The sequence below is a fragment of the Quercus robur genome, chromosome 5 (genome assembly GCF_932294415.1).
Source record: "Quercus robur chromosome 5, dhQueRobu3.1, whole genome shotgun sequence".
Lineage (NCBI taxonomy): Eukaryota > Viridiplantae > Streptophyta > Magnoliopsida > Fagales > Fagaceae > Quercus > Quercus robur.
This window is the reverse complement of record NC_065538.1, coordinates 12,640,582-12,652,126: the sequence shown is the minus strand read 5'-3', so window position 1 is coordinate 12,652,126 and position 11,545 is coordinate 12,640,582. Positions and strand designations below refer to the sequence as shown.

The 11,545-nt window shown below is 34.7% G+C and overlaps 1 protein-coding gene across 2 annotated transcripts; it reads right to left on the bottom strand.

Annotated features, from left to right (window-relative positions):
- Nucleotides 1-825: 825 nt before the first annotated feature.
- On the bottom strand, nt 826-9,990 carry LOC126725174 (protein FLX-like 3). 2 transcript variants are annotated; one of them, XR_007655337.1, is made up of 6 exons: nt 9,798-9,990; nt 8,222-8,762; nt 7,964-8,109; nt 6,823-6,902; nt 6,550-6,706; nt 826-1,843 (listed from the first exon to the last, which is right to left on the bottom strand). XR_007655337.1 is itself a non-coding variant. In XM_050429710.1 (5 exons), exons 2-5 carry the CDS (start codon nt 8,749-8,751, stop codon nt 6,623-6,625), a joined length of 840 nt encoding a protein of 279 aa, XP_050285667.1. In that variant the 5' UTR covers nt 8,752-8,762; nt 9,798-9,990; the 3' UTR covers nt 6,370-6,622. The 2 variants fall into 2 exon arrangements, 1 of the variants encoding a protein (XP_050285667.1); XM_050429710.1 differs by lacking the exon at nt 826-1,843 and having other exon boundaries at nt 6,370-6,706.
- Nucleotides 9,991-11,545: the final 1,555 nt, after the last annotated feature.

The following is an 11,545-nucleotide window of genomic DNA, read 5'->3' as shown; positions in this document are numbered from 1 at the left end:
AAATGGAGCGGTGAAAAAAGTGATTTTGTATAAATTTATTCATACATCATTGTTAAAAAATTATGGCCAATTAAAACAACAACAAAAAAATCACCCAATTTATTATTTTTTTTTTATAAAAAAAATCATGTCCGGTCAAACCCAAACAAAACAACTATCACACCCACAGCCAGGAAAAAAAAAGAAGCAACGTCCAGGAAAGAAAAGAAAAAAAAGAAGAAGAAAGAGGTAATGTGCCCAAAAGGGCCAGAACCAAAGAAAAAAAAAAAAAAGAAGTAACTGGACAAGGGCATTGTCCATTAAGCAGCCTCATTTTCTCTCTTTAGTTTTCTCTCCATTTTGAAAAAAAAAAAAAAAATAATAATAATAATAATAATAATAATAATAACTTTTTAGTGGACTTATGGAGAAAACACCCAAACTTTACCATTTATTTTCCTTCCTCCCCACCCAACTAAATACAATCCAAAAAAGTTTTCTTTCTTATTTTCTCTCCCAAGTTTTCAATCTACCTTACTTTATCTCCAAACAAACACACCCTTAGGGATGGATGATTTGATTTTATCTTGTCCTTTTGTCATCCCTAATAATATTCCCTTCTAAAACAACTTATTGACAATTTAGCATAATCTCTTCAATTACCACACATGCCATAACCGTGAGTAGTAAAGAAGAAATGGTAGGTTCATTTGATAGTGATAGACAACTAATCATGGCCTGTTAAGCAAGACAGTTGTGGCAAAGTGTGATATTAGCATTATTGTAATCTCTCAATCTCATAAAATAAAATTTTTCCAATTGAAAAACAAATGTGCTAAAAAAAAATAGACCAGGAATTTGTATAATTTATTTAATCTAAATTGACTCGATCAGTTTTAAAGAGTGAACCACTTATAAAACAAACAACATTTACCAATATTCTTCCGCCAATGGTAACCACTGAAGCCCATCTCTTTTCTTTTAAATTAGCCCCCCAACCCAAGCTTCCCAATACCTCTGCTAAGTTCAAGATCCGCAAAAACTAAGCCCAACAAAAGCAGACAGCAATGTCAGGAACCATAGCTACCATAGCCAAGTGCCTGAACAGCCTGATCACCCATGCAAACCTCTCATCGTCAAAACCACACCCAAGGGCCTGACCTCCTCAATACCAATTGAAACACTCCCAACTTACAACAGCACTAGCTGGTATCACCATTGCTGTCTTTTTGGCTCAATAGTCAATACTATTGCTACCGGTGCTCTTCCCTTCTTGAACCATCTCTAACTTCAGAATAAAATAACAACTCATGTTTATGATCAACTCCAGTATCACATTGGATTCAGAAATAATACAGATTCCACTAACAAGCTAGGAAATCAAATCTTCAGAATGTTTTGACATATTCTTGCAAAGGAGTTTTTCATTCTATGGCATTGAAATATAGAAATGAAGCGGTGGGATCAGTAACAGTGCACGCACAAAAAGGATGCTGGCGATGGGAAAAATAAGGGACGGTGGAAGAACAGGGTATTATGTAGGTAATTGTGTGGGATTTAATGAAAAAGGACGAAGGTGAAACTGGGGTCTCAAGAAAATTCATTAAGACTAGCAATTTTCAGAAGCAGCTAATTGCTGCTTCTCCAGAAATGTGGTCAAAATGGAATGCTTCTCACTAAAAGGGTTTTCAGCACCTTGCAGAACACCTCCGTAAGGGGGCAATAACACATGAAAATTGCTTTCAACCCTACAACTGCAACACCAAACATGAATTTCCTTTAGCCAGGCACTGGATAAGTTCATGTGACATCCTTTTCTCTCTCTCTCTTTTTTAATCATCCACAAAAGGCACCAACATACCATCTGCAGAACACAATATGAATAAAATTAGTCAAAATCAACAAATTGGCAATATCAAGATATACAAATACATATATAAGAGAACAAATGTAACAAACATGTTACAAGTTTATGTAACCATCAAATATATTTCACAAAAATATATTATAGAAGTACAACATAACAAATGATATTGCAGCCAACTTGGCAGCCAGACAATCGCACAACACCCCATGCTTAATACCAGCAGTAATACTAACAGCTTAAATTTATACTGAATTGTCTGAATCATGTCAGCAGGCCATAAGTGTCCAACAATGCAAAGAGCCTCAAGGACCCATCAATATTTCTAATACCAAATGCTAACTTTTCCTCGTTCCTTTTTTTTGATAAGTAAAAAAGATGTATATTGAAAAAACTGCTTTATGCATATAATTTTACTTAGATCACATTGATGAGACAAATACATGGTTACCATATGAAGCCACTCCCCTATTAATTTACCCTTCGGAAAAGCATTTCTGTCTTCAAAACAACATTGCACTTATTACACCAGAAAAAGAATTGCAAATTGCCAGCAGACTAGGAAGCAACAATGCTACACCACCATTCCAAACAGGAAAAAAAATCAAACTATAACAAGCTATAAGTTTACAGTTGAGCTACCTAAGGGATCAAGTCAATGTAATGGGGATGTATACTCAGAAAGCACTCTCTTACCAATATTTAAGGTCTGTGTGCTGAACAACAGCTGTACACCACACAAAAATTATGATCTTAATTTCCTCATTCAGTCATTTCTTTCATTAAAGAAGTAGGCTCATGCATTCGATAAAACTGGAACGATCTCAAGGCACCTGTGACAAAAACTTGCACAGAATGTTTTCTGCTCCTATCGCAGCTGCTTACTCCAGGCAACTAGAGCAATTCATTGATGCTTTCTCCAGCCACCAAAATAACAACAACCAAGCCTTAATCCCAAAATTTTAGGGTCAGCTATGATCTTGGACAGACTACTCAGGGTCAACCATGCGTATTCTTTTTCACAATTCTATTCAATCTGAAGTCATACTCTTTGTTACTTTCTTACTTACTCTTGTCATAAAATGATCAACCCATTTCAAGTGAGTCTTGCTCATCTTTCTATCAATAGGAGCCACCCATATCTATAAGAGAATTTCCTCATTTCAAATCCTATTTTTTCTTGTATTTTGACATATTTATCTAACGTTCGCTTTCCAGCTATTTCAGCTGTACTCATTTATGAATATGTTGCTTCTTGCTTCATAACAGCCCAAGATTTATTGCAATTTAATCTAGTTGATCTTATAAGTCTTATAAATTTTTCCTTTTAACTTAATAGGAATTCTAGGATCACACCATACTCATGATGTGTTTCTCCACTTCATCCACCATGCTCTTGTCCGATAATTCAATCTTTCCATCTTTATCAATAAATGGTCCAAGATATTAAAGTACTTGTTCTTTGCTTTCTCTTGATCATCAAGTCTTATAGCCCCTTCGTCTTTGTTTCTACTTTTACTTAATTTACATTCCATGTACTTTGTTTTAATCCAACTTAATCATACGCCTTCAGATTCTAAATCATCATGTCAAATTTCTAACTTAACATTAACTTCATGTTTAGTTTCATCTACAAAAACAATATCATCTAAAAAAAGCATATACCAAGGAACTTCCTCTTGAATTGATTTAGTGAGCTTATCCATCACAAGTGCAAGATATATGGACTTAATGCTAATTCTTGATGCAAACTTAGAGAGAAAGAAACCTCACCTGAGATGTCTCCACCAATAAGATAAAAATCAAATGGACATCTTCAAAGAGACATCTTCCATTTTAAATAACTCCAACAGTACTGTTAAAGGATCTAAATGAAATAGGAGAACCAATGTGAAACATAAGGCCATTATATAAACCATCAAAGTCACCCTAGTCTTCCATTCTAATCTCAGAATCTACACTGTGCCATACCCATCCAGAAGAGTCCTTGTAAGACAATGACCTTCCTGACTACCCCAGAAAAGTCACAACATTTCTCCTTCAAACATACACTACTTTTCGAACTCCCAGAAATAAGTTCAAATATAAAAAAGCCCTTTTATAAGATTTCAAATGATCACTAAAATCTCTAAATATCTAAGAATCCAACAATTTACACAACCAACCAATATATCATATTATTCTAAAGAAGCAATGTGTCAGCTGCTATTCCGATTCTAATACTTAATAGATTAAAGACTAACTTCTCAAAACCTAATAACATCGCCTTAGTCTCATCTCATGACATGGCACAAAAACAAACTGAAGGTATCTTTACAGGTCCATAGTGAAACTGATGACCACACAGGCTAAAAAATAGCAAGATGAGGAGCAAGCACAGAACGTAGCATGAAATGGTTGGTGAAGTTCATTACAAGGTTGATCCCCATTCCATGAGAGATTCAATAGGTATATAGCAATTATACAGGCTAAAATATCATACTAAGAGAGACCAAAAGATTGAACAAAAACCTAGAGCCTGCTTGAGAGTAGAGTTCTAGAATAAAGCAACATATAAACCTTAAACTTAGGATATCAAAGGGACCCATGAGCATTATTTAATGCCAGTTACAAAGTCTAGTTAGAAAAACAAAATGTAAAATTCCAGACCCATACAACCATTGAAAAGAGACAAAATACTTGCCTATGAAGTTCAAATCAGCATGGCTTCTTGTCACATGGCATGGTCACCATCATTTCTTCAGATATTCCAGGGTCATTTCAATGCTTGGAGCAACTTCTTTATCATGGAAGTGGCCAGAATATTTTGACCACTGAAAGAGTTTAAAGGATTACAATACAAATAAAGAATGAGAAACTTCGCAATGACACAAGATAGCTGAACTGCAACTCCTGGATTTCAACACCTGTTTGTAGAGGGAAAGAGGGAATATACCATGACAGAAGAGCATTCATGAGAAGGCTGTCCACGAAAATCTACCTCCTTTTCTATGGATATACATATTCAACCTCCATTGTGCCATCCTACATCCAATATCATCCGGATCCAACCAATCCTTCATAACCTTAAAATCTGCTTCCAATAAAACTAGCTAAATTTAGAAGCATGCTCCATCTTCCATTTTGGGTACAAAGTTCCATTTCCAGACTAAATTTGATCAGTCATAAAGAATTTCATATCCCGCTAAACCTCACTCATCTTTGGAATTGTATAAAACCTATTGGCTATTTAAACTGTCAGGATCAATAACAGAGAACGGTATAAAGCATGCATAGAATTAAATCTTCTCCATCCAAAACAGCTTTAATCAAACCCCATGGAACTTAGTACCATAGTACCATAAAGTTTAGTGCCCTTTGGTACACTGTCAGCTCATGCTAACCACACAACACCACCCCATGGATGACGGATAATCATAAAAGGCAAAAACAGAAATCCAACATTACACCAAAGAATTACTAAAAAGATTGCCACTTTAGATAAGCCGAAAACACTCCCACCATTGATTCTTCTAAAGCTACCTTAAGTAAATGGGTTTTGACTAACAATAAATGCAAGGGACAATTACTTTGTATTCAATATACAATCTAAACAAAAGAGAGAGGTTTGGTTTACCTAGCTGTGCAACCGCTAAAATCCACTGCAGTGACATATTTAAGATACTAAAACAGTGCTACAAATTTCATCCAAGGATCAAAAATTCACAAAAACATATGGAAATTGACTCCTAATCACCAAATCTACAGATGATAGAAGCTTGAATATCTCCAAAACATTATTTCCTAGCAATCCAACCAAAAGATTGTTCCTGGGCTTGTTAAACATTTATTTATAAACATTGCACTTCGAGATACATGTCATTCTGAAATCACTGTTCCTGATTAGTGTAGTACGCTCAACACATGCTTGAACTGCATATCTAGAAAAGGCAGTTGTTAATGGGAAGCCACAGTACATGAGCACTCCCAGTGCAAAAAGTGTTTCAAATAATCTGATCCCATGGCAATAAGATCTGTTCATTTTCTATAATGAAAAAATGTCAATCTAACTCTATAATATCCAAATGAATATGAACTCCGGATTCTATTTTCCCAAAGAGAATGACATGCATAACAATATAACAGGCACTCTCCTCCAAGGTCCAGGAAGCATTACTTAATATCTTCAGTACAGACTTCCAAGGAAAAAAACAAATCACACCTAATAAACCAAATACCAAATCACAAGTTGATAACACCTCAAATGCATTGTCCATGATGCACACCATAAATCACATTAGAACTTCAAAACAAAGAATCAACTACAACAGCAGATCAGATTATTTGTCTGCAGTCAGGCAACATGACGTATCTTTCCTGTCCATTTCCATATGATTCTTATAGAATTCCTCCAGACACACCAAATACAGCCAAAATTTGAAATTCATATATTTGTGATACAATACCACAAAATTCCAAAATAATAAGCTTATAGACAACAAATAAAAATAAAATTAATCAACAAAAAGTTCCCAGAAAAAAGAAGAGAATTCAACAAGACAATTTATAATGGTAATAAGAAGACAGAAACTATCAGCAAAAGATAGAACCAGTTGTTCCAATACTATACTTTAAAGCAACATTAAAACCTTATAAACGCTAGATCAGGATGACTACGAATGTATTCAGATAAATTACTATTGATTTGGCATGCACACATAACTAACAATGTATTCGGATAACGGAGATCGAAAGAGACAGGTAAGGCATCGCTCCATTCGAACAGTAATCACCCAAATCTCAACGACGAGTCATGCGAGGCTTCTCAGGTCCTCCCCATGCAGCTGGACCCGGACCATACAGAGGACCTTTGTCAGCAGCACCCTAGAAAACAAAACAGTTAACATAAAGAAACCAAAACAAACATTAAGAACCTAATAAGGTAATTAAATGACCACAAAACCCAATAAATATAATCCTCATCATGTGAACACACATACCAGATGAGCTCCATATCCATCCCCATAAGGATTAGGGAAAACGCCGTCTGAGCTGCTAAATTTCATCCCATATGGTCCACCTGCAAAAACCATAAATCATTAAAGATATTGAAAGCAAAGTGTAACACAACAATGAAACTCCAAATAGTCACAAATATAATGTGCCTGCTTTTCTAAATTTCTGAATTGTATGACAGCTGGACAATGATTCTAAACACTAACCAAGCAAGAGAACAATTAAAGTTTGGTTTCGAAAAGTGAAAAAATCATAGACTACAGTTGTTCCCAAAAAATAGTAAGACACCAGTTTCTCTAACTTCAACTGCTCAAAAACCAATCTTAGCATACAAGTAAACAAACATAAATTGAGCATGGTACCACCATATACAAGGGCTGTAGAGAAGTACTGCTAATCAGTTCATCAGGTCTAAATCTATAAGGATTTCTACTTCCCAAGACAGAAAGATAATAGGATCATCATCTATTTCTTTGGGCATGTATGTGCATAAGAGAGACTTATAATCAAATGAAAAAAAAAGGTGCATTAGAGAGAGAGAGAGAGAGAGAGAGACACCTAAACCAACCAATGCTACACTGACATGGAATCTGATGTTTCCACATATAAAGGAGAATCTTAATATACGAAGGCAGGTTAATTACAGAAAATAGAAGAAGATAATGATCCTGGAAATTGGGAAAGTCATAGAGAATGTGCAAAAAAAAAAAAAAAAAATTGTAAGGAGAAACCCCAGGCTATGGTAATAAGAATAAGTTCTCCATCCATGATAGGAAACAAGACAATATTATTCCTCCTGCAGAACTTATCCTCTGCAAGCTTAACATGTACACACTCTCCATTGTTTTCCTCATCAAAGATGTTTCAATATTTCCAACCCTCTTTGTCTCTTCCCATATAATAAATGAGAAAATAATTGCAACTAGGCTATTTTGTAAGTCTAAAAAATAACAACAAAAGGCTAAAACTGAGACTCTCCATAAATATAGGTGCAAAATGCATCTACTAGGATATGGGTGTCCATAAAGAGACCACTGCATGTAATACATTATCACAATAAAGTTCCAAAGATCCAATGAAAAATCTAACTTGTCCCTAGAGAAAGGTGAGATAGAAAGATCATACCAGCACCCCATGGCCTACTATCAGCATTTGCAAGTTCTGCACGTAGCTTCTCAACTTCACGGGCCATGGAAACCAAGTTCTTCTCCATTGTCTGTCTCTGTTCCATCAGCTCAATGTTTGCCTTTTTTTCATAATCAAGCGCAGCTCTACAGAAAAAAAGTCTTCAATTAATATGCAAAGTTCAAGCTAAAAGTTTACATACTACAATAGGCTTTAGGATGAGAAAAGAAAGCTTCATAGGTAGCCTAAAGCACAGACCTAGTATGCATAACCTCCTGGTGCAGCCCATCAATCTCTACCCTTAAATGAGGAATATGTTGATTATCAGCTTGCAATTTTGAAAGGTCTTGTGTGAGGCTCTGAACTTTCCCTGAAAGCTCCTGCCTAAGGCTATTCAGCTTTTGAACTTCTGAGCGAAGTTGTACAGCCTCATTTTTCAATGGTTCAGTAGCTCGAAGATCAGCCTCAAGCTTCATGGTTTTCTCCCTAAGCTCCCTAGAGCGCATTTCTTGTTCTGCACGAATGTCAGCAATGATGAGATTCATGCGGTGAAGTTCCTCCTTGGTAGCGCCAAGTTCACGATGCAGTGCCATACGGTCTTCAACCAGCCTTCGATTATCACCCAAGAGCCTTCGGATCTCAGTGTGCTGCATTTCAAGCTCTTCCTCCAATAAAGCAGGATGAGGAGGAGGCCTCGGCATTGGAGGACCCCGGATGAAAGGTCCCTCAGGTGGGTAACCACGACGATCATTAAATGCTTCACGGGGACCACGGTTTCTTCCTGCCATACCAAATTAACCTAAAAAACACCAAAAAGAAAAGGGGAAAGTGGGATGTTTAGGTTTACAAAATACTGGTATAATACAGCTATAGCATTTTACAAAATTTACCACTCTCAATCAAGCTTAAATAAAATGAGTCTTTCTATAATTGCACAATCATATATGCACCCTAATAATGTAATTAACTACAAGCACACTTAAAATAAATCACACAATTGAATTTACATCAAAACACGCACATATCCGCCAAAAAAATATTTCCCAAGGCACATCCAAGAAAAAGAAAAAAGGCAACTTTACTATACCAAATGCTCTTCCATAAAAAACCCAACTAAAACGTAACAAGAACCTCTGGAAATCTCATTAAAAGAACCCACATCAAACTCATAGTTGCAATTGAACTTCCAAACCAACCTACCTCCTATTAATCCTGTTGGAAGCTCAAAATTTAATATACCCATAAGAATCTATCAATTCTAACTACCAATCCTTATAAGCACGAAAAACCTAAACATACATACATACATATAAATTCAATTTGAGTTTAAGACCTAGATCCATAAGAGAACCTATTGATTCAAGCTACCAATCCTAAAATCATGAAAAACCCCCCATAAACATGCATACATAATTATATATATTCGCTTTGAATTTGAGACCTAGATCCATAAGAGAATCTACTGGTTCTAGCTACCAACCCTCAAAAGCACTTTGAGTTTGTGACCTAGAGGACCAAAAAATCCACTAATTTCAGCACCATCCAAACCTACTACTGCTCTCATAGAATTCGAATTATTTGATTCCATTGAATTAAAGATCCCTAAAAACACACACACACGCACATAAATGAGCAAACTTTCCCCTCTGTTTTCTCGGTATCCAAACACAAAATTACCAACCCAACAACAACAACAACAACAAAAAATTCGAAATTCACAATCTTTGAAAACCCTAATTCACTTATAATACATCTACATATGTTATAATTCACAACAAATATTAAATAAAACAATTAAATAAAAAAGATTAAAATAAATAGAAGAAATTCGAACCTGTTGAAATTGGTGTGGCTGTGAGAACTGAGAAGGGACTGTGAGAAAGAATAAAAATAAATTTTGAAATAGAAAAAAATAAATAAAAATAAAAGTCAGAGAAAGAAAAGGGTTTTGAAGGGAATCGAATTTTCTTGCGAATGTTGCTTGTATGTATTGTATTGCGTTGTGGTATTTGCCTATTTGGAGCTGGCGATGGAATATCTTAAAGCGGCGTCGTTTTTAGGGTGTATACTATTGTGTTTGTATACTTGGATAGTGGGCATTGTTTGCCAAATATTAAATTTTTGCAAAAGAATATATTAGTGGAAAGCCTACGCCCAAAGTTAATTTGTTACTTAGCCTCTTTTGTTAGCACGCTCGAGTTTCAAGTAGATAGCCACTTGCATGGATCGTCTAATTGAAAATACCACATCAGACGATCCACATGAGAATTTATCTGTTTGAAACTTGAATTTGTTAAACTTGATTTTGACTTGAAACTAGGGGCGGAATTAAGGGGGTCAAGAAGGGGCAATTGCCCCCCGATCCCATCCTAAGCCCCACATCAAACTCAGTTATGTATTTGTTGTCACACATTAGTTATTATCTCTACTATTTTTTGTATTATACACCTAGATGTATTCTTTTCTTTTTTAATAATATTTCTAATGTTATTAAGTCAAAATTGCTTCTTTCCTTTATGATATACTAATCATAAGCAGGCTGTAAGTAAATGTAGCAAAATAAATAAGAGATTTAAAAAAGTTGGATCACCATTTTTTGTTCCCTAATATAGATTTAGCATGAAAATTTCTCTGTTAATTTACCTTTTTTTCATTCATGTTTATGTGTTTTACTTGTTTAAAATATTTACTTAAACTTATAATCACCTTAGAATTTAGAATACCTTAAGGATATCAGTAACTATTAAATTTCAACTCTTACATTAGGCATGAAAAAAAATTGAAAAAATACGAGAACAAAATATAATTTACATGTACCTTTATATTTAATCTTGCCCCCCAAACTAAAATTCTGGCTTCGCCACTGCTTGAAACTCGAGTTAATCTCAAGTTCCAAAAAGGGTATATAGCAAACTAACTTTGAGCAAAGGTCTTTTAGTAATATATTTTTTGCAAAAACACAAAATTTAGCAAAAATAGCTTTGATTGCGGAATAAATGTGTGCTAACTCCTTTATATATATATATATATATATATAATAGTTAGTTTTCACTAATTAAATTCAAGGTCTACTCACTTTCATGTGAGAAAAGGGATTATGAATTTAGTTTGTTTAATTCAGATACTTGTGAGGAAATTTAGGACTGAGTTTGAGACTTTAAGGTAATTCTAATTTTAAAAAGTTGAACTCTAAAGCAGTTTAGAGTTATCTTCCTCCAACCTATTATATGATGATTGAAGAGACTATCTATGTGTAGTTTTAGTTATATAACTTTTTTAATAAATCTTATAAGTTGTTTAAATAGTACATATGAATAATCTTATAAATTGTCATGTAGTGTGTTGGAAGAGATGGCTCCAAACTAGTCCATTCTGGTTTTAGAATGATTGCATTGGTACTTAAGGTTAAATTACTACTTATTAAGGCAATGACTTTTTCCACCTATTCATTTGACTCAAAAGATTACTGTGGTTATGACCCATCTAGACTATTGAGTTCGTAAAATTGACTTAATATATTGAAAATATTGTTTTAAAAAAGAATAAAGGAAAATAATAGAATGAGTGTAATGAAAAATCTTT